The 27,652-nt window shown below is 34.7% G+C and overlaps 1 protein-coding gene across 1 annotated transcript in view; it reads left to right on the top strand.

Moving 5' to 3' along the window:
• The window catches only part of LOC118183305 (acetoacetyl-CoA synthetase-like), a 73,942-nt gene that overhangs the window by 12,516 nt on the left and 33,774 nt on the right, over positions 1–27,652 (top strand). Inside the window, exons 4-10 of the mRNA XM_085821352.1 lie at positions 1,006–1,109; positions 5,583–5,700; positions 15,382–15,492; positions 17,592–17,689; positions 22,679–22,793; positions 24,904–24,985; positions 25,526–25,679. Coding sequence (XP_085677478.1) covers positions 1,006–1,109; positions 5,583–5,700; positions 15,382–15,492; positions 17,592–17,689; positions 22,679–22,793; positions 24,904–24,985; positions 25,526–25,679 — 782 coding nt within the window. The remainder of the gene's footprint in view (positions 1–1,005; positions 1,110–5,582; positions 5,701–15,381; positions 15,493–17,591; positions 17,690–22,678; positions 22,794–24,903; positions 24,986–25,525; positions 25,680–27,652) is intronic.

Raw genomic sequence — 27,652 nt, forward strand, 5'->3', positions numbered from 1 at the left:
TGTGTGGTTTAGAATTGTTTCCATAAACGTGAAATTACAGAATGATGAACCCCCGAAGAAAAGAGCAACATCTGTGATCCATTGTCTTGCTTCAATGTTACCCACAGCACGCCAGCGCTCAGAATCTTCCATTCGTCTTCTGGAAGTCATAGAAGCACGTACGTCTTGAAAACAGATTGTACGAAAGTTTTAAACACCTTCTATCAACACTTCAAACAACTTCTGTAACCCTTCATAAAGCCATCTTCTTATAAGACTGCCTTTTTTTGCATATTTCTTGACATAAAAGCGCGATTTGCTGTTACCTAACATATTTTCATACATCCATCTACCTCTGCGGCGAAATGCATCCTCTTCAATTCTGATTGGCTTCCGGAAATTATCATTTTCCTCTCCGTGCTTAACTTTTGGAAGTGAGTGTATTAAAAAGATTAATTGCAACGCTTGATACTCTATACGGGATTCTAAACCTATGGCAATGTTTTAAATATTATGATTTTGCTGTTGAATTTTAAGTGGCGTTATTCTAAAGAATGTGATGTCTAATAATACATTTAGAAAGAAAAAAAGATTTGCTTAGGTCCCCTTATAAAGAAAACTGTGCATTGATATGATGATCTGAGAAAAGATTAAAAAATGGGAAAAGTATACCAAATTTTAACATTCTCTCATGAATTCTATAAATATGCTGCTGCTAAAAGCTTTAATATTTTACAATTAAATGTTATGTAACGAGGTTTAATAATAAAGTTAAAAAGACAAATAAGTTGCTTTAGAAGGCGTCAGTCAGAAAATAGATTGGTGAACTGCATGCTCAGCGATAGCAAAAATTTAAGAAACACTCTGCGACGTTACTATCTATATCCTTTCAGATTCCTTTTTTTTCTTTCTTTCTTTATTTTTGACGCGATTTATGCTATAGAAATAATTCCATTAGTGTATTTCGGAGAATGATATGTTTTGAAGAGTTTCAAGAGTTAATGCAGCACAAAATTTCTTCTGCAGATTCTTATTGGGATTTCCAAAGATGGTCCATAGAAAATTATGAAAATTTTTGGGAAGAAATATGGAATTATTTCGGAGTCGTCACATCCAAACCTTACGATAAGGTATTGATTTTATATTTGATTTATAGACTTAATAAATACATTACACCATAATAGATATTTTAATGTATAACAAGGGAAAAAAGAACTGGCAAACTAACTTTGTAACATCGTCTCCTTCTCTTTCTTTAAAACATAAAATGTCCTGGATTCTCAAGAAAATTTAACAAATTTACCATTTACCATTTAAGGAACAAGCGCATAGTTACAGAAATAAATTTTTTTCAGGATCAGAAAAATTCACAGCGTAATATATATAAACGGTATACACTATGTGTACATAGTATTTAGACATGTTACACCTTACTCCTACATCTTCCCCTAATAGTGTCTCTATTAATGCTTTTCCCTCCTTGTATGAAGTAAAGGAAGTATTTTAATCTCTAAAAATGTCCGATATCATATTTCGATGGAAATACCCATTTTGACAGTTTCCGAATTTGTTTGACTATTTTTTGAGTCTTCTGTACATATCCACAGAATAAAGGACTCTGTTTTCCAAAACGGGCTGTAAAATAAGTACTAGACAGACCTTTTTTCGTGACATCTGCAGGTACACTGCGAAAAAAAAATGTGGGGGGACAGTGTTATATCTCCCTTTCTACTGGGCCGATTGACGAAATTCCACGTTTTTCGAAAGCGCGACTTGTGTTCTGTATTAGATTTATATATAGGATTGTTCTAATATAGGTATTTTGAAACAAAACCGGAATTTTCCTAAAATGGCATGCCAATTCTTTTTCCGTATTTTGGTTCTTCGACTCAAACTATGCCAAACTGCTGAGTTTTGTACAAATCGCACGAGTAGATTTTCAAAAATTAGCTCTCATATCCTCCGTATTAATTGAATCAACTCCTCCGTGTTAATTGAATTTGATATATATTTCTTATTATCTCTTTTTTTATTAAACGTATTTGATTCTTCCTTTCACATTTAGAATTTAGGTTCATTCCAAATAAAATTTGCTCAATTTTTATGATTTAATTTTCTAATTTGTATTTAAAAAAAATTTGATTAATTTTTCGGAAAACATTTTGATTTATAACCTATAAAATTTTTGCCATCATCTTAAAGTAGATGTATTTCTAAGCATACCTGATAAAAATTAGAGTTTTTTATTCCAAATTTCCTAAGATGTACATGAATTTACATATTGGCGCTTTCTGAAATTTGGCGTATTTATTATAAGCGATAATAACGAAAATGTGGTTTACGCACTTTGTTAAAATTATTTGAAAGTATGAACGATGACATTTTTTCGCTCGTGCGCAATGATAAAAAGGGAAAGGAAAATAGGTTGCTATAAATTAAGAAGTTTGCTAAGTAAATTGTTCTTGGCACAAACTGAAAAAAATTGCCAAGATAAATTTTTGAATTTCCCCGTAAAGTTTGCATCAAATTTTGCAAAATATAATATGTAGGCATAATTTGAGTCGTAGAATCGAAATATGGAAAAAAAAAAAAACTAGCATGTCATATTAGAAAAAGTCCGACTTTGTGTCCAAGTACCTATATAAAAACAATGCTATATATAAATCTAATATATATCCTACGTAGCGCTTTCGAAACATGAAACACGCAATTTGAATTACGTCAATCCGTCCAGCAGAATTGAAGGTATACAACTGTCCCCCCCACACTTTTTTTTCGCAGTGTACATATGCGTCTCGCAAAGCTCAAAACAGATTAACCGTAGAACGTTGAAATTTTATATACGGAACAGCTATAGCATCTAGCTGTACATGCGTCTTTTTTCTTGATCTATAAGATGAACGACACCAAAAACGTTAATACTTGTTATTTTGGACATTCATGTTGTTAAAGTTCAAAGAATGTAAACATTAATTCGGGACAGTCTATATGTGTTACATAAATATTTATGTGTAATAAATATCTTAAAAACTAAATATTGCTTGCCATAAAACGTTTTGCTCAAACCGGAAATACAGAATAAAACTTACCTACAAGTGAAAAATCTAAATAAGCAATTTGTTAGCAACATAAACTTAAATTTCTACATTCTTTTGCGAAGTAAAGGAAGAATTGAAATGGCAGAAAAATGGCGGTTGTCACATTTGAATCAAAATACTGAGTTTGACTATTCTCGAATCGATTTTAGCAATTTTTTTTGGGTGATGTCTATACCTACGGACAGAATAAAAGACTCTATTCCAAAACGGGTTCTAAAATGGATTAAAAATGGGGTTTTCGTGAAATCTGTAAGTATGTACGTACAAATGTATCTCGCATAAGTCAAAACCGATAAGCCGTAGAACGCTGAAATTTTATATTTGGGACTATTACAACATGATGCATCAAGTCATAGATTTCTCTTTTTTATTACAATCCGCAGTAGGATTAAAAACTTTATTATTGTATATAGGATTATTATTATTTATTATTGTATATAGGAACTTTATTATTGTATACAGGGGTGTATAGGAAACTTCTACACGGCCCTACCAACCAAGAAATCTACGAAAGCTTAATAGAAATGACATATTTTTTTCCTGAAATATTTTATATACTCGAATTTCAAAATTGGAAAGAATTTCTGCATTTTTAACTGTATAATAACTATATTAAACATTTAAACTTTCTTTACCTACAAACACAAGGAATTCCAATGGGAAGTTCTTATTCCACTCATATTTGTAACCTATTTATATTTTCTAAAAAATTTTAATTCCTTAAAAGCCTTTCTGATAACGATTTCAGTAAGTTTGAACACACTTATACACACATTGATGTCATTATTACTTTCAACAATTTTAATCTCATCGAAAACAGCAACATCTATCCAAATTGTTTAAAATAAAATAAAACCAACAAAAAACAAACAGAAGTAGTTTATCTTGATATAAGTATCCATAAAGGAAATTAAACTTTTTGATAAAAGAAAAGATTTTAATTTTTCAACTAATAAACTTATGAATTGGAATTCTAACATATCTAAAAAGTTATTACAAAGATTATTTTAACCAAGTTAGTAGAATTAAAAAGTTTGCACTGAAATAGAAGCACAAAAAGAGAAATTCTAATTCTCATCAATATTATAAAAGGTAATGAGAGTTGATGAGATTCCTTTAAAATGTATTAGTAGTATGTGAAAGAAATCTGGAGTAGTCTACACCCTATAATACATTTTATAAGTATGAATTTTTTATCTGAAAGCTCTAACAGCGAACGATAAAGGAAGATTTTTTAAAGGGTATATAGTTTTTTTTTATTTTTTTAAAATTACAATTCCATTAGTAACATGGCCTTATATAGTTTTAAAATCGTCATGAGAAGTCCATGACGTGAAGACGTTTTACTTTTCTAACATAGTTCCTATATTTCTTTTTTCAACTCTTTCTGTAATTTTAAAGTAAAAAATTTAAAAACTAAAATTTAACTTTATAGATATATTACTCATATATACAAAACAATTATTAAAAACTATTTGATCACTTTTTAAACAACTTTTCGAGTTTTTTTAAGAATGAGTTGATTTTAAAATTTAATTAACGTTTTACACTAAATAATATTATTAATTGCCTTTTTTGTTTTACAAGAGTTAGATTTTACTTAAATTTTATTCAATTATTATTCAATCTTTTTCTTTAACGAAAACATAAAAATAAATTGTCCTTGAAATGTTTAAAACATTTACTTTTGGTTTCAAAATTACATATTACGTACAAGATTTTAGCCTTTTGAGCGATTACTATCTAGCGAAAGTTTCTTAGTTTCGCTAATGAAGCCAAGATGGCTCGTATACTTATATTTCGCATAATTTTATACTCGTTATAAAAAATAAAAATACAAGAATTTTGACTCCCTTACCGCAAAAATTGACCAGTTTATTCAATTTCAAAATGTTCTGTGTTTAATACTGTTTTCAACTTGCCTTGAGGAATAAGTTAATTAAGTTACAATAATTCAAGGAAATAACTCAAGTGTGCACCAAAAAATATATAAAATTGAATTAGTCCTCGAAGGAAGTCGTCTGGTGTTCACAACTAGATTTTTTTCAACTGAACGTATGTTATTAAAACGTTATTAGTATATATCATTAGTATGAAAACTATTTTTCCATAGCCGTATGTAAGAAAGGGATCTTTCATCATTTTGGAGGATAATGACAAGATCACATCACCAATCCTCACCACATCACCAATCCAAGAGAGTTGTCCTCAAAGCTAAACATCTGCTAAGCCTAACTGATACGCCTACTAGCTACTATTTAAGCTGAAAAAGCATCCTTTTATGTTATCATTTTAAATTTGTTTTAACCTTTATCACAAATGCTTGCCTTTATTTGAATGAAATATTCATAACAAAAATCTGAATTTTATCTTTATACGTATAAATTTTGGAAGTCATTATTTTAAACTAACGATATTAGAGATAATATTAAAGGTGAGATTATATTTCTGTTATGTTTTTATCACGCTGAGTGTTCTTGTCCTTCCATGTATTATCTTTCCCAGGTCGTGGTTAAAACAGGAGATGGTTTGCTGGATTATGAATGGTTTCCTGGTGCGCGATTCAACTATGCTGAAAATCTCTTGAGAATAAGAGATGACAGAGTAGCTCTCATTTATTACGGTAATTTGTATAACTTGAGTAATTATAAGCTTGTATTTTTTGCATTAAACTTTTTGTTGATAAAAAAATGCAAAATTTTAAATGCTTATTGTGTAGAACGCAAAGAAAGATTCCAAGAGTCAAGGGAAATTTACTTTGACTGTGCATGGTAGTTTGAGGATAATCTTAGAGGAATTTTTGACATTATTTTAATTTTCTTATAGTTTCTTTTAATTTTGAAACCCTTTCCTTTAAGTTCTTGTTTCCCCCTCTACAATTTCCTGCCAGAATGAGATTTCAGTATGGCACTTTATGCAAACGAAGTAGAGCCAATGTTTAATGGGAAGTTCAGACACTTCCGTAGAAGAGTTCAGAAGTTCCCAGCACATCGTGTTCTGCCTTCGGGCTACGTCGTTACTTTGAGCCTATCGTACTACATACGGTCGTAGTCTTATGTGCCTCTTAGTATTCGCCGGTGCAGTTTAATTACGGCCAACATTTGTACAGCTAAGTTTAGCTGTTTAGAATTAGTTTACTTTTTTATTTATTATCTATTATCTTTCTGTCTTTCCTCTCTTCCGGGTGGATTCTTTCTTGTAAGCCCAAGAGGGGCCGTCTTTTATTATATTTTTCAGTGAATAAAGGGTATTTTTACCCTTCCTTGGACTTATATTTTATATTAATTTAGAAGTCGAACAACAAAAATCAGCGTCATATTTGCAAATTTTCACAAGGATTACTTACGATGGTTTTACGTAACCACCGTCCTGAGATGGTAGTTCGGGAAAACCATCGAAACTAGTCCTGCGAAAATTTGTAAATATAACTCTGATATTTGTTTTTTAACTTCTAAATTAATACTTGTTCGGTGAGTTATTTTATCTCAATTATATTTTACATTTGTAAGAGGACCAGCGGATAGTTGCTAGACACTTATCTAACGTTCTAGTAGCCAAAGACACGTAAATTACCAGGAACGTTATAGAGGACATAGCACATCTCTAGATATATATTAAAATTTTAAACTTTAACTTAATTTATTTTAACTTTTATTTATTACCTTAATTGTCTATACTTTTGGCTTGACATGAAAACAATTCCTCTTGACAGTTTTCGTTCTGAAGTGCATTTCCTTATATTTCACCATCGGAATCAAAGCATATTAGTTCAGGGGGACTAGTAGCTGAACAGATAAAACTCCTGAACAACGGTCGACCCAAATTCAAATCCCAGCAAATAGGATGATTGCATTGGTATGTATCACTATGTAACATGAATAAATACCAGTTTCCCTTAGAAAGTCCTTCACAAAACTATGCCTTCCGCGAGATGAATCCTCGCATGCGTTGCCTTAAGTAATTTACTTAGCTTAACCAATAATTATCTCAGTAAGCCTTCATTAAGCCCTGAGTGGTTTGTACAGTCTTTCCTTCCATATTCTACTATACTGTCAGATGGTTATGTGAAGTTATGTTATCTGAATATTGCAAAACACACGAAGACTATATGCCTAAGAGGAGGGATGTCTTCATGCAGGACCTGCTAAAGGAACCTGACTCGCATTCACATTACACATCGGGAAAACCACGAAACATAACCGTTCAGCCGGCTCGCTCGCCACGGTTCACATTCGTGTCGAACTAATAGTATTCAGCTGTCTTAGTCATTGAGCCACTGATTTGGCAACCCATTTGATCAGATTATGCACAGTGAATATGTCGCATGTTTCCAAATTTCCAGGAATTTAAATATAATTACTATATTTCGACAATTTTCATCAATATTATCATGCAATTTTCAACACAATCCCCAATTAATTGAATGCGCTTATCCTAATAAAAAACTAGTTTTTATGCCATTCTCAAAGAACGTTTTCTCTCTTTTCTCAATCCCTTATTTATTGCATAGATAAACTCCAGATTGAAAACCCCGTGAAGGTTCTTTTTTTTTTTTTTTTTTTTTTTTTTTTTTTCTCAAATGTGGAATTATAACACTCCTCGCAGATGTTAAACAATTTTTGAAGTTTTCGCACCCTCTTTCCACAAAAGAAAATTCGCATCTTTCACGGTTTTAAAAACAGTGCTACAAAAATGCGCTTGTATCAGTCGAACAACCGAATCGGATGAACAGTATAACAAGAGATAGCTACATAAATATGTTCAAGAATTTTCTCTAGCCGATAGCATCACCACTGTCTTCTAGGAACTGAACTAGATTTCCATTCCCCAAACTTTGGAAAGGTCCCATATACATATCGAATTGCGTTTTCAACACGAAAGAAAAAAAGATTTATACACATAATAGAGTGTTTTTCACGCATTTGATCTATTTTGAGTGCCCTAGCAGTTTCGCGCAATAATATTTTACGTCTATGCAATTTAATTATGTGGATATTTTTTTCAAATTTGCACAGAAGTTTTAGTTCTCTACAGTGCTGAATTCGGAAAATGGACTCTTGTTTTTCTTTTTTTGACTGGTAAATAATCTTAAAAGAATCTGACAAAATGAAATGAAAAACAGTAAAAAAGTTTGATCAGTAGGAAAAATGTTATGTCTGTTTTAATAGAATGTAATTTACAGAAATGACGCCTAAACGGTATAGTGGTTAGGGCAACCTGCCTGCGATACCAAAGGACCCGGGTTCGAATCCAGGAGAACGCATAGTTCTAACTGTTCGTCATTTCATAGGAGGCAAAGGTGGTTCACTTATTAGGTGCCTCCATAATAAAGTGACCACCACTCCTGGCCTTAGTAGCGGCCAAGCCGAAGTCGGCTGAGGCCATGCCATTAGGAAAAAAAAGTTACAGAAACGGAAGTAACATTTACGGTTTATATAAATACAGTAGAACTCCAATTATTCGAATTAAGTGGGACCGAACCCTATTTGGATAATCATAACTTCGGCCGGGCTGGGAGGTCCGAGGTGTGTGTTCCGCATACTTAACAGATTGATTTAGTGTGACTAGTTTTTTTTATGATTCAGAGCGCTAAGCGCTTGATTATTTCTGCTTGGAGACACTTATCGTCGTATTCGAGCATACTTTCTCTGACAATGGCTGATTACCGCTTGTAGCTTTTTATTTGCTGTTTTGTTTGTTCTCATATTTGCCGCCCATTGTGGCCAGTAAGCTTGACTGGTTTTCTTATATCGTATTGTGCTGTATTTGTGCAGTGGAAGACGTAGTGGTCTGGATCCCCCGCCTCTCCACATTGACACCTTTCTGTGTCACTCAGGCTGAATCTATGCAGATAGATCAGGAAAGGGCCATGACCTGTATAAAACTGTGTCTGACTGCCACTATTGCAATTTAACTCTATCGTTGTTTTTGGGAAGAGCATATATGTTCTGCTTCCTGTATTTCCTGTGTCCCATCTGGCTTGCCATCTGTCTATCAGTTGTTTCAGAGTAATCGTTTTGAGATGAGACTTGGGTAATTTATCTGACACTTCTGTTCTTGAGACCTCCTTTGCCGCTTCTTTTGCCATGGTGTCCGCTTCTTCATTGACTTTTATGCCCACGTGATGCATGGCCTTTCTGATGGCAGAAGACTGAGGAGGATTTTTCTAAGTTCTTGGACATACTGGCTTCTGCTTTTGTAACCTTTAATTGCATCGAGGCTAGAGGCAGAATCACTGTAAATAGTAATTTGGGTAAGTCTGTTCAACTTCACATAATTAATGGCTGCTCTCAGTGCTGCCAGTTCAACTTGAAATACTGAGTTCCTACTGTCAACTCTCTTTTCCATTTATACACAACTGTATCACCTTTTAAACGCAGAAGGCACTGCCATTACCCGTCTCGTTTTTGAGCCGTTTGTAAATATAGCTCCGTGATTTTTTTGGTGTCACATAGTAGCATAGAATATACTTGTTTAGATGTGTTTCAGCCGGATGTGCTTGCGTCACTGGCTTGTGTTTTTCAAATTCTTGAACAAAGTGGTGTTGTTCCCGTAGAACTCCGTCCTCACCTAGCCTTAACACTCTTGCAATTAATGCCTCCCTTTCCGCTTGCAAGTCTAGCGAAGGGATTGCTGCCAGAACCTGCAGAGCTGCCGTTGAAGTAGTTCTGTAGCCCTTGCAGATGAACAAGAGCTGCAGCCTTTGCATGGACAGGAGAAATCAACGCATGCTTGCGTTGAGTGTATTTCCCCAGATCGCTGCGCCGTAGAGAACAATTCTCTCTGTAATTGCCTGGTACCACCTCTTAAGCACCCGTGGTGGTGCTCCCCACTGCAGTCCTGTTGTGCGTAACATTGTGTTTGTGAGTGCGATACATCTTTTCCTGAGTTCTTTTAAGTGGGAAATACAAGACACATTATTGTTGAGGTTAAATCCTAGGTATTTTATGTTTAGAGAGCATTTTACTGAGCTGCCGTTGAGTCTAATGGTAGGATTTCCTTTCATTACTCTTTTTCGCCCTATAAATAGCATGTTAGTTTTTTCTGCTGAGATTGTAAGTTTATGTCTTTGTGACCACTTTAAGAACCTGTCTAGTGCATTTTGTGTAATTTTCTCGATATTCTTTCTTCCCGAAGTTACTAGAAGGAAATCATCTGCAAAAGCTTGCAGATGTACTCCGCTCTCCATCTCAAAAATTTGGAACGCTGAATTAGCTACTAGGTTCGACAGGGCTGGCCTTAGACAGGAACCCTGTGGACAGCCTCTCTCCAGTTTATGCTTGATTATTCCATCGTTTGTTGTTACTTGAACTTGTTGTTACTTGTCTTTAAGGTAGCTCCTTAGAAACTTTAAGATCTGAATAGGGCAACTGATTGAATCTAATGCTTTTGTTACATCAGGCCACATGACATTATCGAAGGCTCCCTTTATGTCGATAGATATTACTATTGAGTGATTGTTTTCCTCTCTGTTCTTTTCAGCATTTTAAGGAGATCCACTATTGCTTGTTCCGTAGATATTCCTTCACGGAAGCCATACTATTTTCTGTTAATTACCGAACTTCTATTCAGGAAATAATTGAGCCTTTTCTACGACTTTGCTAATTGTAGGAAGGAGATCTTTGTCCTTTCTGTGAAACTTTCTGATCTCTGACAGCTTCATATCTTTCGGAAAGTGTCCTACTTCCCAGCATACTTTGAAGACTGAGCGGATCAGCTCTGGGAACTCATTATGCAATGCCTTGAGTACTATGTTGTCTAGACAATCCGACCTCGGTGTCTTTTCCCTTGCCAAACCATTTATGATTAAGTCTACTTCCTCTATTGTTGGTGGGAGATAGTCTCATTTTTTTGGAAGACCAGCATTTTTCCTGAAATTGTTATTGTATCCTTATTAATGTATACATTTATGAGTCATTGGCGGGATCATCTGAAGGAAAAACCGTTAGTATTACAGAATGTTTCTTGTATTTGGTGCGACAGGGGCCACATTCGCAGTCAATTGAGTCGGCCTAAAAACTTATCTGTGGAAATTTTTTGTATTTTCCCCAAAATTTCCGGTATTCTACTACAGTGTTTTTGCCAGGAGTCGAATTTGGCCTTTATTATCTGTAGTTTGTATTGCGCAAGTGCCTTCTTGTACGCCTGCATTTTTTTTGCCCTTTGCATGGGATCTGTTTCTGACTGTGCCAGTCTTCTGAGCGCCCGAACTCTGCTTCTGTTTGCCATTAGTTTGTCATTCCACCAAGAAAGTTCTTTCTTCTGGCTCGGTGTATTTTTCTTTAACGCTTGTTTTGCTGCACTTGTTAGAGTTCCAATTAAATGCCTGTAGGCATCATCCAGTCCGTCTATGGTGTTGTTTGCTTGGAAGTTGAAAACCAATTGATCTACATAAGGATGAAGCAGATTAAGGAACTTCTGATGTCCTCCATGAGCTGTCTTGAACCTCTGCTTCAGAGTATAAGTTAACTGAGTGCCCATTAGATATCTAATTATTCTGTGGTCGCTCAGAGAGGGAATGTCCATAACATGCCATTCCGACATTTGATTTGCTAATTGTGAAGAAACTATAAATAAATCTGGCCACCCTTCCGCCCTTATGGAGCAGAAGTAAAGCGTGTTTATGATGCTTAATCTGTTTGTCATTGCATATTAAAAAACCTTTTTGCCTCTTACGTTTTCCACTCGCGCCTTCATAAGGGACTTGAAGCATTGAAGTCACCTGCTAATAAAATTTGGTTGTTCCCTTTTCTGATGACAGTGCTGATTTCTATTAGTTGAGGATCTAATTCCTCACTTGGTACACATTAGTAATTTGAAGGTGTCCGGTAGTTGTCTCTAGCTTAATGGTAACTGAGTGTTGCATCTGAGATGTAAGGAGGGGAGATAGCGGACCATTATAGATTACGACAGCCTGTTGAGAGGTTGACTGAAACATTTTGCTTGTGAATGAAGTTCCTGGCACATGACTATGTGCTAAGTACGGCTCTTGTAAGAGGGCGATGTCCGCATTTTCCTTTGTCATAATGTCCATGAATTTTAGCGTTGCAGTTCTAGCTGTCTGCAGGTTGGCTTGGAGAAACCTAAGTCCTGTGACATATTGACGGAATCGGTTACTGTCTACATCCGTTGTTACTGTGTTTTGCTGCCTCGTTGCAGTTCCTGTCGATAATCGGGACATTTTGAAGAACTTGCCGGATGACTTGCGTCAAAGTCTGTGCTATTAGGCGTACTGGAGTGAATATAATTCGCCTTAATTTTTCTCTTCTGCTTTACACTCTTGTGTTAAATGACCTTTTCCGCACTTAGTATAGGCTGGTGGGAACCTTCAATTTTTACTTAGGGGTTCAAAGGATTGGTAGTCGTAGCAGCGAGTTATTTTTACGTATTCTCTAAACGGACACGAAGTAAATCCAATATAAACCCGCTTGTGGTCGAGAAGCTTGTCTTTGAATTCTGCTATCACTTCCACTATCCAGTTACAGCTAGTTTCGTCTCTAGGTCTCGGGCCTTTTGGGAAGATAACTGGGTGACCGCATTACTGGCAAAAGATCTTCAACTGTTGCGCTTTTATTTCGTGTGCCATTATGTCCCGGGGTACCCCAAATACTTTGAGAGAGCTCCTAGATTAGGGATCTAGTTAGGGAGGACGGAGAGTCCTTAGTTCTAAGTGCTCTGTCAGCGCACTAGACTCTTCATTTGCTTTTTAAGTTTGTGCAAGTGTGTGGCCTCTTTGGATCTAATCAAGAGTTCTTTACATCTCGTGGCCCTCAGTTGCTGTATGTTCATGCCAAGCTTATGAGGTTTGATGTTGTTTAAAACTAGCGCTTTCACACTATCTGGTGGGCACTCTGAATCTTTCCCCTTGATAAGTAAAACGTGCTCAGAAGGCTTTTGCTTGGGAATGGCTGTTGCTTAGTGTGGAAGGAGGCTTCTTTTTCTGAATCTTACCGGCCAAAGTTGCGTAACTCCGGCGGTCTTCTTTTCTTGTAGCTGTGTGACTTTAAAACTGTGCTCTTTTGCTTGAGAGAAGAAATTGGTACTAAGTTGTCGTTCTAATTGAAGTATTTGTCACTCCTGTCGTGCAATTAAGATTTCCTGATTAGAAACTATAGCCAATATTTCTGTGATAAAATTGGAGACTGCTTCGTGGTCTGCGATTTTCAGTTTAGAACGGCATCTGTACTCTGCTAAGAGTGACTTGATGTGCAAAGTGTTAATGCTATCTAATTTGGAAGCTGGATGGTCTAATCTCACTGGGCCCACACACCTTGAGCTGGTAGTCCTAATTGATCTAGTTAGGGAGGTTTCTCTTGACCCCATTTAACATGAAATAGTACATGAAATAGTAAAAACACTCAGTGGGTCTCTCAACTTGTGAAAGTTCTAGTCCTAGCACAGAGTGCTCAAGCGTTCGATGAAGAGAATCGGAGGAGCACAAAGTAATTGTAAGAACAGTATATAGCATTGAAGTTACGGTATTATGTGGGAATATTTTGCGTGCTTGCAAGAACTAGCGCTAATGGCAGTAAGATAAACACTAATAAAGAAAACAAACGCCCGCAGCCCGCACTATAATGTTACAAAATTGGAATGACAAATAGCAACTTATAATAAGCAAATTACAACTACAACGCAAGGTGAAACGGGACAACTTCCGTCATAAGGTTACCTCTAGGTGCCAATCAGAATTAAATTACAGCTACAGATAGACAACAAAATTGTAATTAAAAAAAGGTTAAGCAAATTAGGAGACAGTTAATCACTATAAATTCAAAACCAATTGATATTATGCTTCCATTAATTTATAGTATATATTAACAATAATGAAAATAATAAAAATATTATTAGTTGTTATAATAAGCAAAATAAAACAATATAAAATAAATTATAGCACACTAATTAAGAATCATTAAGATAAATTAATGCACTTTTACTAAATCCAATATTAGATTAATCAGCAGAATTTTAACACTACCTACTATTACAGAAAGATTTATCACACAACGCTGAGGATTAGATAATTGAGCTTTAGAATGTTGTTTGTTAGAGTCTTCATTTAGAATAAAATAATTCACTTTGTGAACTGAACTACTTGAAAACTTCGGGTAATTAAATGCAGAAAAGTCTACCTTTTGCAGTCTTTCCTTGAATGTGTGTAGTACTTACAAGTGCTGGAAGTCAATGCTTGCTGAACACTTCGATCAAAGTAAGCTGTTTGACGGACACCGTGCCTGCACTTAAAATTTCTTAGCCAGCCGTTACTTGCTTTAAAGAATAAACAACCAAGCTTCTGAACTAAGATCTTAGCTTTCCCACAAAGAATCGGACCAGAAATTGGGTTTTCCATAGAACGTTGCTGCAAAAACCACTTGAAAACGACATTTTCTAAATTTTTGTTTGTTGCTGCATTGATTTTCCTGATGAACTTCCATCTTCGTTTTCAAGTGACGCGAAGTTTAAAAGTGTAGGTTTGCTCCTTTCAATGTCTTAAGTCGTTGATTGTCCGACACTACCTTTCCGTCTTAATTTTTTCCACAAATGTTGAAAGCGATTCGGATAATCAGCAATTCGGATAATCAGTGATTCGGGTAGTCGGAGTTCGGATAATTGGAGTTGTACAGTATACAATTGTTTCTATAGAAATAACCAAAGACTATAGATTGCTTTTATTAACATTATGATTTATTTTATTTATCTTTCATAATTCCTCTGAATTTTGGAATTGCACTATGCAGCAGTGCTTTACAGTAATATTAGCATTACAATGACTTTAATATTTATTACGGATTTATCACGGGCTATTATCACGGATCTCGGGCTTTTCCTTTTTTCTTCACTCTCTCCTTATTTACATCCAAACTTTCCAGAAAAAGAAACAGGTTAGTTTCAGATATAAAGCCGAAGCTATCTTTATCAATAATGGAAAATTAAAAATTAGGAAGTTTAACTGAGTACTAAAAATTCCGATCCTGTTTTAACCTTCTTCACTTGCTTTTTATTTTTATTTCCGGAAACTAATCACTGAAGAAAATTTTTGCATAATTTTTAAAGCAAAAATACTGTAGCTCACGAAACTTAATTTAGGCATTGCCATTATTGCACATTTTAAATAACTCAGATAACTAATTATTAAATTAGAAACCAGAAAAGTGTGGAAAAAAAGACAGCTTACTTACAATTAACCAGAAAACGAGTTTATAAAACTTCTTCAAAAGCATTCGTATACTCTACTTCATGAAAATCTTAGCTTATCTCATTCTTAAGCTAGACACCCTTTCAAACCTCGGTGTTTCTATTTCAGATGAAACTGGATATGAAGAGACAGTCACTTTTGCAGAGCTATTCGAAGAAGTTAAGCTCTACTCGGCAGCCTTTCGAAAACATGGCTTACAAATAGGAGACACAGTGGCTTGTAAGTAGAAGATCAAGATAAAATGCTTATAATTAATTAGAAAAACAGCGTGCATATTCTGTACCTGGTGGTTTAAATACTACAAAATATATATACAATAGTTATATTTGTTTGAAACAGGGTTTGCCAACTCTTTTCTTCTAACCATCCCTTTGAGAAGAATTGTTTTTTTTTTAATCGGCTTTCTTATATTTCCCTCTATAATAGATATCATACTACATATAATACATACACCATAAATGTAAATAATTGCACATCAGTAACTTAAAACATAACAGGTAGACCCAGAATATGAAAAAAAGCTTAAAAAATGGTTTATTGGATTTTTCTTTTATTATTTTTGGTATTATTATTATTTTATAAATACAAACAATCGGAAATATAAACAATAATTTACTTAACCTTCCAGCACGCGCGTCATGCACAAAGTTTACGACAAATTCGGTTTTCAATGCACATTTTTCGCATATTGCAATTAAGACGCCTAGAGGTCATTTCTATTCCTCCTTTTAACCCTTCCTCACACCATAGAATGTGCTAGCAGGAAGTCATATGCGACATTTTTTTCTTACTCTGCTTTTGTACTACGTGGAAGTTTCTTCGTAAAAGTTACGACATGCGCGTTGCCATGGGTGAAAAGTTTTTGTAATCAATGAATCTGAACAATAAATTTCAAATGATGATGATAGTAATGATATAGAGAAAAAGGAATGATGATATGTTCTATGTTAGTAAGGATAAATATTCTAAATGGTGAAAACAGAAATATTCAAACTGTTTCAATAAGGTGAATAAATTCGAAATAAAGTCAAATAAGATAAGTCTTACCTGGCCTAAATCAGCATTCCAAGGACTCAGAGAATGAAATAGGATCATTTTTGAAAATAATTGATATAAATATGCTAGATGAAATTTTGGAATATACAAATAGATATACAAGTTTGCTAAAAGTTAAATACTAAAGAGACAGAGGAATGAATTGCTACCTCAAGAGTGGAAATGATGGCATACTTTGAATTGTTATATATGATAAGCAGAAAAAAAAAGATAGCATGTAAATGTAAAATAATTTTCCTCAAGTGATGGCTCTGGACTTGAAATAACAAGAGCTGTGAGGAGCTATAAGAGATTTTTGTTTCTGACAAGTTGTCTTCAATTCCATGATAAATCAACAATACAGAACAGATGAATATTAAAACTAGCTTGTAATTTAAAATGTAGATATTAAAGAATAAATTTAAAATTTTCTGCAATGAAAGATCCTGTACATTACAAACATTAGTGTAATGAAATGTGCACTGAAATCTGTTTTTGTGCGATTTGTTTATTTGTGCAATTTTTCCAGTGCGATTTTTTTTTCTTGTGCGGTATATGAAAAGTTCGATCAAATTGGAACAAGTTGTCAATAAAAAGGAAATAAATAATCAATAAAAAAAGGACTATGAATCTTGTATATCTGGCTACCAAGACATATAAAAGAGTCTAGAGAAACAACAGTCGTAAAAACTGATCACGGACTACATGGTAACTGAAAACAAGTCAACTCTAAACGACTCTATTTTTTGTATCCACTTGTGAAGTTTTTATGCGGTTCCTATAAACTACACAAAAACAAGTTTGGTGTATTTCAAAATGTTCTTCTAATCAAAATTTTTATCATTTTGAGAAGAGAGGCTTTTAATCTTTATTTTAATATTACAATAGCATAAAATTTGCATATTCCTTACAGATTTGAAAGCTGAAACTGATCTTGCTCTGTTGACCAGGCTCCAATAGTCAAACATGAGCCAAAACACCAAATGTAGTAGCCTTTTTATATGGCGTAATGAATAGCTGTGCAATATTTTATGTGCTATACGGCTATCTGATTTTGTTTGAAAACCAACTGAGTATTGCACAAATTATCGTTATATGTATTGTATTGTATGATACATTTCTATAATTACAAATTTGCTTTATGCCATTAAATTTTAAGCATCGTTAATGTTGGCGCGGTCTAGACAGATTTCGTGCCAACTTTTATATTTGGCGCAAAATGGGGCCCAGTTAACAGAAAATTAATCCTGATCCTCTTTATAAGCCTTAGAACGTCTTTGCAGGTTATATGTCAAACAGGAAAGAAGCAATTTGTGCCATGCTAGCAACCACAAGTATCGGCGCTATATGGGGTGGACCGACGCCTTACTATGGATCAAGGGTAAGTAACGTTTTAAAATAAAATCGTTTGACTTGGAAATAATTAAACTGTCGTTTTGATTTTAAAGTTTCGACATTTCTTATCAATTTTTGAATGCAAAATCTAGCGCATGAGCGTTAAATTCCTGAATGACTGACAATTAACGTTGAGTTCGTTTCTGTTCCCATTTGATTTAAAACAGCCTTTAAGGGATTAAAATGATAACATTTTCCTCATTTTCTTTATGTCTAGTTGCTTTCTAGCTGCATTGCCGATTACGTTCCCCGCTTATTGCCAGAGCTAACATAAGCTTACAGTGGCCCTTGACTTTAGTGTTCAGTTTCTGGACGGTATCGTAATAAAAATACCGACACAGAACTGACAGGTGAAACTGTAATTTACAAATGGCACCAATGTAATATCGTGAGTTTTTGTGTCTTCATAATATTTATCTGGTGAAGCCGTGAATAAGTTAGGTAACTTAATCAACCTTAAACTATCTAATTATGATCGTATCAAGTTATAGACATCGCATTGTGACCAATGTCTTTTCCGGGATCGAGCTGTGTAAGGATCGGACGAGCCAAAAAAATGTACTTCACTGAAACAAACACGACATAAATTTCAAATTAATTCTGGGTTTATTAATTACTCTCAGGTCAACAGGATGGAAATCTCAAAGAATCATCATTATCATAATTTTACATAGCTATTGTCTAACCATATAATTTCTATTTACTTAATTCATAATTCTAGTAAATTTAACAGGTGTGTTACAATCAACATAGTTCAAACAAACCATAAGGCGGAAGATAAGCTATTACAGTTCCTTCCAGTTACACCTTCAGGTGTTAAACATGTGTTTATAGCAGAACCAACAATTAATTTAGAGAAATTAACGAAATAATTAATTCGGGAAAAGTTCACTTTAAAACTATGAATTATTGAGGATACAGCTTAGAATAGAGGCTCCGTAGGACCAAGGACTGAAACGAATTTCTCATAAGAATTTAAATTTTTAAATACAATTAAGCATATACCTTCAATTAATGACCTTAGAGTAGGCTTCTTAATCAACATCTGTCTCTATCATAACTGTGGAAGAATATAAAGAGGGAGAAAGAACTTAGCTTTTGACAGAAAGGTACAAGGAGGCCATCGGATAACAAGCCGTACTTTCATCTATGCTCTCGGCGGGAGACGAGGCGTCATGCCATATGTGTCGTTCAACACAAGAACACAGTTCCGGCACTCTTCACATAGAACATTCAACTCAAAGACAGGAACACAGCACACAAAACGACGATGCGACACTGAGCATTGACACATGCGTACAGTTCCGGTATTCTTCTCGTGGAACACTCCATTAGATGATGAACTCCTTAAGGCAGCAAGTTAAACTTCCCGGGGAGATAACCTTCTTGGTGATTAAACTTTCTTCATAGCACAAGGGAATAGCCTCGTTTTCAGAATACGCAACCACAAGGCATAATGGCGGCCATGGAAGCCCTCGACAAAAGAGATAAGAAGGACAAGAAGTTAAAAACAGAACATCCATTTTTTTTTTTTTTTTTTTTTTTTTTTTTTAGTCTAGTCAAATTTTACCAGCTGGGAGTACAACTACTATCACTCTAAACATCTAGAACTCTGTTTTGCTCGAGCATAACGAGGAACAAAGTCGGGAGCATAAATGCAGCTCTCCCGCCCTTTCTTAGCCTTCGCATCTCACTTTAAAACGACCATCACTTACCACGACCCGAGCAAAAGTGTTCTATCATCGAGATCCTCCTTCCCTTCTTTCAAAAGAAACAAGGCTACCATATAGGCTTCATGTTTCGCCCCCCTTCAGTACCAAATTTCCATTTTTCACCCTAAAAGAATAGAAAATGCATACTGCACATGCGCCGCTTCTTTACAGTGGCCAAACAACCGGACACTTAGATCACCAATTAAACGACTGTAGGTAAGATGACAACCTTCGACCCCTCGCCACGTACTTCCTTTCCTAAAGGGCACCCGAAACAAAGCAATTTTCATTTAGAAATTTCTACGAAAATAACGTCACCCTGAGAGAGAATGACTAGGCGAAAATTCATTCTCTTTCCTTGATCCCTCACAAAGGACACAGAAATCTTGATTAAATTCAAATAAAAGGAAAAATAATAAAACTTCATTGAAGCATCTGTTTTTCCCCAAAATTAAGGAATTTACATAACCGAATATTAAATTAATCATAAATAATAAACATTAAATTAATAATTCAAAGAATTAAATAAAAATTAAAATTTTCCTAAATAAGAAAAATAAATAAACTGATTTCTGTCATAACCAAAAATTCAAACTATTATCAACATAGCATTAGAATGCCTGCTCGGGATAAATGTTTACAATTTTTTTTTTTTTTAGTTTTTTTATATAAATATTTAAATATTTCCACCTATATATAAGTTTAAATTTGTTTGAAAGTATAAATATTTCTGCTTGCATGCAATTGTAAATATAAATGGTATTTATCGGTTGACGGAGAAAGAGTCAGGAATGTGTGCCAGAGCGTCACCAATGTTTACCTGTTTTTATTTTAGTTTACCGAATAGGTTACAAAGACATATTATTACAAATAGAAGGTGACCAATAATGGCGCGATTTATCTCCAAAGTCTATGAATCTATCAGCCATATCTAAAATTCGACATGTGCCGGTTCAGTGATTGATAACTCTCATCAAGAGATACGCAATCTAGTTTTAAAATGAGTTTATTGAAACCTCAAACACAAAATAATATAATCTAAATTCTCAATACTCGCATTCAAGCTGCATAAAAAAATCGAAAGAGCCTATTATTTCACATTGTTGCCACTTACTGTTTCCTTATAAGTTACGTTCTCTCTCTTTCTTGCATGCCTTCGTGGTGTAACGGTTAGCACATTTCGCTTGTATTCGAGAGATCCAGGTTCGTGTCCCGGGGAGGACGCTACTAATCTTTCACTTTCGCAGCATAAAAAAACCTAATAAATCTACAGTGGCGTCCGAACTAGAAGTTTGTGGATCATGATTCTTCACCACCCGGATTTGGCGATTGGGTCCCCTTATCCCCAGTCGCCCTTTAAAACGGAAAGTATATAAGGTTTTTTCTCTGTCCTTTGTGCACACCTTCATGGTGCAACGGTAGCACACTCGGCGCGTATTCGAAAGGTCCGTATTCGTTCAAGTCCCGGCGAGGACATTGTACATTTTTTACATCTTCTGCTTTAAAAAATACTAATGACTCTTTATCCTACCATCAGTTCAATTCTACTACTACTACTATTACTTTTGCTTCTTCTTCTTTTACGCTTTCTACCGCAGACATAGAAAATGTCTCCTTTCAAATTGAAATAGAACAAAAATTGGAAATCGATCCAGCATTTTCACTCTAAGAGTTTTCAGTTACTTTTCACTTCCGTGTACAAAGTAAAAGAAGAATTGTACCCGGAAAAATTTCAATAGATGAGATTCCAATTGACGTATTCACTTTGACCGCTCCCAATTTCATTTTGATTACTTTTTGCTGGACATATATATGTACGGAGAGAGTAAGGATTGTTTACTCTAAAATGGATAGTAAATTGGATTCAAGGGGACGTTTTCGTGACGCCTTTGTATACGCACCTACGTATCAAGCATACATATTTTGGAAAGTTTTAATACTTATGAAAAAAATACAAGAAATTCGACCCCCGATGTCAAAAATTGACAGGGATAATTAATTTGAAAATTTGCAATTTTTTATGTCATTTTCAAGTTTTCTTGAGGGATCGATTAATGAAATTAGATTAACTGGAGAAAATAAGCTTCAATAAAGCGTAGCAAAAAATATTTATAATTTAAAAGGCTGTGCAATGAAGTCCTGTGATGCCCATGTCAGATTTTTGTTATTGAAGTTATAAGAATTCACATATTTCCTTGCTAAGAATCTTAAGTTTTACTAACGTCTATTTTATTTTAAAACTTTACTGTCGTCATTATTTTCCACTTACGGCCAGAATAACCGCGTTGTTCTGTTTATGTAAATTGTGCTTGCAAACGCTTAAGTATTTAAGTTGTGACTTTTCGCCAAGTAGAGTTAGAAAGAGAGAGAGAGAATGAGCCTTTTCACGTGTTGTCAATCAGTTTCTGTCCGCCTTTAAGGCCAGAGGTTTAGTCCTCTTGATATTGAAGACGTATTGTAATTTTCTCGCAGTTTGCACTACATGCGTAAAAATTTAAAAGGCCACTCTTAGTGTTATTCGTCTGTGTAAAGTATTATTTAAATTTAGTTAGTTGTAGTTCTTATTTTCTTATATTCAGACCACAAGTGGTGATCTAGTGCAAGAGTACCTGTAAATTGTAAAGAATAAAGGGTTAGTTAAACCCTTCCCTTTCTTGTCGTCTATTCTGCAATTAAGATGAACATAGTTTAGTTAAAATCATCGTTCTATTCAGGACACTTACATGTTCGAAAAGCAGATAAGGAGAAATAGTAGTCCTGATATATCTGGTAGCGGTGTCGTTGTATAACTGGTAGCAGAAGAGAATGTGTTTTAGAATCCCAGCCGGGAAATTCTTGATTTTATTTGTTTCCGGTTTCGAAGTAAAACGTAAAACAAAAATATCATTATTTCTAAAGTATTTTATATCAAAAGCCACAATGTGAATCAGTATTTCACTATTACCAAAGAACCGAATTCAGGTTGCAATGAAAAATTGCTTCGTTGTTAGTTATTGAAATTTATTTACTCCTGAAATCAGGGAGAAGAATACATCATGCAATTTAAATCAACAATTATGTTCAGGTTCATTGCCATTTGGTACATTTCTAGTTAATACAGCAGAACATTGTTAAACCTTAAATATGTAGTAATGCATTTTTATGAACAAGAAATATACTTAAATTAACATTTTTCTGTTTTCAAAATTTTAGATTGACATAGAAAATTAAGTATGTTAATTGGTTAAAGAATTAATTAATAAACGTATTTCTTTATATTCTAGGCATCAGCAAACATTATTCGAAAGATGGAGGCCAAGTTCTTGATTACTGTAGATCATCATCTAGACATGGGAAAAGATTACAATCTGATGGACAATATACCTATTATAGCAAACAGTAAGTAAATTCAAATTAAAGATGTTTCTCTTATGTTTATTCGAAACATGCTATAATATACTATGCTAATTTTCCCTTATTACGGTTTTTCTGCGTAACTAATTACCGCTACATCTACCTTCATGAACATACTTTCTCTCAAAAAGAACCATGTAATGTAATATTTGTACATTAATTATTGCGAAAGCATACGTAATCGCATATAATGTCAAAATTATGTATTGGAAAAATTGAGTTGGTTAAATATACAGCATTACCTAAACATACGTAATAAGCATAAATATGCAGATGGAGGTACGTTTCGTAAAAACATTTAGAGTTTTAAATTCATTTTGATTGCAAACATTAATGTAAACAGCACATGTTTGTAACAATTATTTGTAAAGCGAGCCTGAACTTAGTACAATATATAATGTCATGAAACACGCACCTTTACAATTTATGTCTTGCTATATAATGTAATGTATTTTGCTCTTGAGCTATATTAACATTTAAAAGAGTGCCAGTGACACCGTCAGCGGTGATAGAGTTTGCGGTGTTGTCTGGAGCCAAAATTTTATCATGACTATTTCACGCCAAGTGGGCAATGTCATTGTAATGAAATATACGAGTATGCCGCAAATCTCCTGGCGTTAATGATTGGTCTCATGGTTAACAATGCACATCCAACACGGATTAGAACAAAAATACCGTTAAAAACATCAAATCAAAATTCCCAATTTTATTCTGTTGCCATTTATAAAGTTCATCAAATGCTTTGCAAATCTAAACTCTTTCCTGCGGCAATAGAATTCCTTTATGTTGCCATATTTTTCCCTAACATGTCGCAATAATACGAAATCTTCGGCGAAATGTAATGCATTACCTTTAGCACCACAAAAACTGCAAATTAAATCTTTTCAGGCACGCCGGGAAGCACCCGTGTCCAGTAATTATTTGATTGTAATAGAAATCGCATATCATTCTTATATTTTAGGAACTTCAAAGTTCAACAAATAGTCTTTCTTTTTTTCCGAAATGTTATGTTGTTCATTACAGAAATCATAATAGAAATTCTTGATTTGACCAATAACGATTCTTTATTATGCCTGAATTTCGAACGCATGCCCATCAGAGCAGCCTCTCTGGCCAGCATGTCTGCCCTCTCGTTGCCTATAACACCAATATGGGCTTTCTCTCAGTTAATTTTCCCATCGTGTATTTTCTCAACGTTTACAAGGAGATCTTTTCAATTATAAGACCGAAATATTAGTGTTATCAGCATCTGCTAGTACTTCCAAACCAGACAGTGAGTCTGTATGTATATGTTTTTACAGTCAGCTTTTTATCAATCTATTTAAGAGCAAATATAATAGAAGGCAATTCGCCTTGGAAAACCGGTTTGTAAGGTTCAAGTCTAATTTTGTGTTTGTCTATTTTTATGCCAAGCAAATAAAGCAAATATACTGCGCTAATTTCATTGTCACAACCCGAACCGTCAGTAAATACTATAACCAATTCTCCTACGCAAACATTAGGTCTCTAATATTCCATTGTTTTTCTTAATGCGTAATGTATATGGTTAATACTAAAGACAGGAGAATATGTATAAGATGCAGTAAAACTTCCGTAAGTAAATAAAATCAACATTTCGTGAACGTTAATTTAAACGTATGGTACTAAAATGAATAAAATGTCAAAAAGGACGGCATACCGGCCAGCATGCAAGCAACTCCCGTCGACACTGTTTTAAAGGGAGCCAAGAGTGTGTTAGTTTTCTATGTAAGTAATATAAATAGATAATACCTACCTGCTTAGGGAGAATAAATAGGCGACCCCTATACTTATACATGTCACATGCATTTACACTCATGCACCATAGATTACTTGTAAGACCTATCAATGTGGCTATCACTACTCTAATCACAATCTCTAACACTGCCGTAAGAATACATATAATTTTAACTCATTTGTCATTCAGCTTTCAGCCTATTCAATTTATTTTTAAATTATTTAAAAATGTAAAGGTTCTGGGACTTACTTTAAAGAAAGAAATGAAAATGCTATTTGTAATTATCTTAAAATGCGTAGTATATGTGTAATAGTCATGCATTTTGTTTAAAATTTTTAGGTTGCCCTTCATTGGAGAAGATAATTATCATTCCTTCAAAAAAGGAAACAAAAACCAAAGGAGTATCACATATTAGAAACAGGTGAGCGTTTTTAAGGATTTATTCTATAATTTATTGCTCACCAATTTTTTTTTTCTTTCGAAGACTTAAGCATTTATGTTCTCATTGAGCATAGGAAAGCCTCAGAAAAATTAGCTAATTGAATTTCCTTGTGCAGAAGGGAAAATTTCGGCTTGATCTTCGCAGGTAGTTTGCAAGGGTTTGTCTTTGTCAATAAGACGAAAACAATACCTACATAGGTGAATCCATTTTTTGAAATTTAGAAAGTTAATTCTTTGAACGCAGTGCGGAAGGGGAAAATGATAAAATGTTTTATAAATTTTTAGAACCTGGCGCTAAAACGTTTGGAGACAAAATAGGTACTGTGTAAAATTAGGCAAGGAAATAGTGCAATAAAACAACGCTTTGGAAAGTTCTTAAATGAAGTGCCAATATTATTAGCATTTTACTCAATGCTCCGATGCTCTATCGGATAACTAGATCAATTACACTTTGCTTAAATCGAAAGCCGATTGTTTCAACTGAGATTAATACTAATTATTATTTATATTATGTTTTTAGTTACTTCCTCGAAGATTTTCTGAATAGTGGACGGAATCCAGATGGCACTGTTCCGGACATAATTTTCGAACAGCTCCCTTTCAGTCATCCCGTATGCGTCTACTTCACTTCCGGCACCACTGGCCTTCCTAAAGGTCCAGTGCATTCGGCAGGGGTAACATTTACTATTCTTTTACAGTGAAAATTTTATAAACTTCTTTTAATGATATGCATTTATTTGTACCTTATAAACACCTTTGCGTAAATCTATAAAAATGTTAAATTTTACGTCACTAAAGAAAGGAATTCATTAATACAGCGTGTCCTAATAGCAACGCTGGGAATTTAAAAGGAAATCAAATAAAAACTATTTCAAGTGCAATTAAATATTTTATATCATTTCGAAGAACACTTATTCTGTTATGCCCTGAATAAAATATCATTTAAGCGTCCACCTAAACGAAGTACACGCGAGCGAATTCGATGAACCCAGTTTTCAGTGACTGCACTCGGGCCTAATGTCCCGAATATATGGCTCGATGTTTATTCTTAAGGATCAAGAGCTCATGGCTCGTTCGCGTAGCTCATTGATTTGAAGTAAGCCCTTAAATTTGATTAATAGAAAATTAATCTAAAACTTCTGGAGGGGGCTAAAGTTGCATTCGTGATTTCTTTTTCCAATACGTCGATAGTGGCGTTAGCAATATGACATGTCGCACCGTCTTGTTTATATAATGTCCTCTAGATTTAGCCACAAAATATTTAATTGGTATTACACATCACTGATTATAACTGCATATCCTCCGTCGCTTTGGGGTAAAAAATGGGGTCCAATATGCCACTGTACTATAAACCACATTATACAATATACTTTTTCCGAATGCAAGTGCTTCTGGTGTATCTCTCATAGACTGGTTTCACACCAAACACGACGATTTTATTCGTTAAAATATCTAATCAAACAGAAATGAGCTACATCTAAGAAGATAATTTTTTGCTCAAAATAATATTCTTGAAGTGTGTAATTAGTCATGATGAAATATCAAAGCATACTAAGCACAAATAAAAATTGGTGACAGTGTAGGATGCTGTTTGTACAGAATCTTAAATTAATATCCTTCGGATCCCACTTTTATCTCTCCTTCTAGCATGCCTTCCTGGTTGGACACTCGGCGCGTACTTGAGAGGTCCAGGTTCGAGTCCCGGCGAGAGCACTGCACATTGTTCACGTCTCCTGTTTCAAAATAGCTCAATGACTCTGCAGACTGACAAGTAAATTATCGATTTAGTCTGAATCAAAATGACAAATTCTTAGGAATCAATTTGTTTATTAACTCTTGGAATTTAACTAAAGGCACCATTTGTGCTACAGAATAAAATTTGGCCACTTGTGGCTATTTAATATAATGTTACGTTATTTTCTTCTTCTTGACGTTCGTTACGAAACGGGTTCATTCTGATTTGGAGTGAATAATGACAACAGCACTTGATGAAGTACCGAAACATACTTTATTGGTCAGTATTCTCAGGATAGTTCCAAAATACGTTTATAGTTGTCAGTTGTGGAAGAACTACTACAAACAAGCTGACCCAATCAGCGACACAGCTTCCAGGTTATCAAGCTATAACGGTGGAGACAGTTTCACTGCAAAACTCCACGTACTCTCGCGACTCTTCACGCTACAACTCGCGAGGCACTCCACGATACAACGATACACTAAAGTTACAGCTCCCTACTCCTCGTTCCAACTCTCACTATCTCAACGATGCACTAACCGCGAATATACTAAGAGACTCTTTTGGAGTACTCGACGACCAACTCGGCTCTCACTGACTCTGACTATCAACTCGATTGAAGGCCAGTTTACATCTGTCAGAGCCGCTCGTAGCGAGTCGCTCGTCCGTGCGTTTCGAACCGAGTGAACGGACTTGTACTCTGATAGATTGTTTACACCAATCAGAGTGGACTGACAACTCGCCTCCGTTTGTTTACAAAATGGATACCGACATGGCAGCTGCAGGAAAGAATATACATTGAACATACATAGATGTTCTTTGGCTGCAGTGCTTGAAGTCTGGGAAGCAGTTTCAAACGTATTAATTTCTGCTCTTGCGAGGGAAAAAAAAAAGAAGAAGAAAAGGAAATGG

Source organism: Stegodyphus dumicola, chromosome 7, assembly GCF_044657685.1.
Source record: "Stegodyphus dumicola isolate Sdum_Otavi_A_Nest chromosome 7, ASM4465768v1".
In the NCBI taxonomy this organism is placed as follows: domain Eukaryota; kingdom Metazoa; phylum Arthropoda; class Arachnida; order Araneae; family Eresidae; genus Stegodyphus; species Stegodyphus dumicola.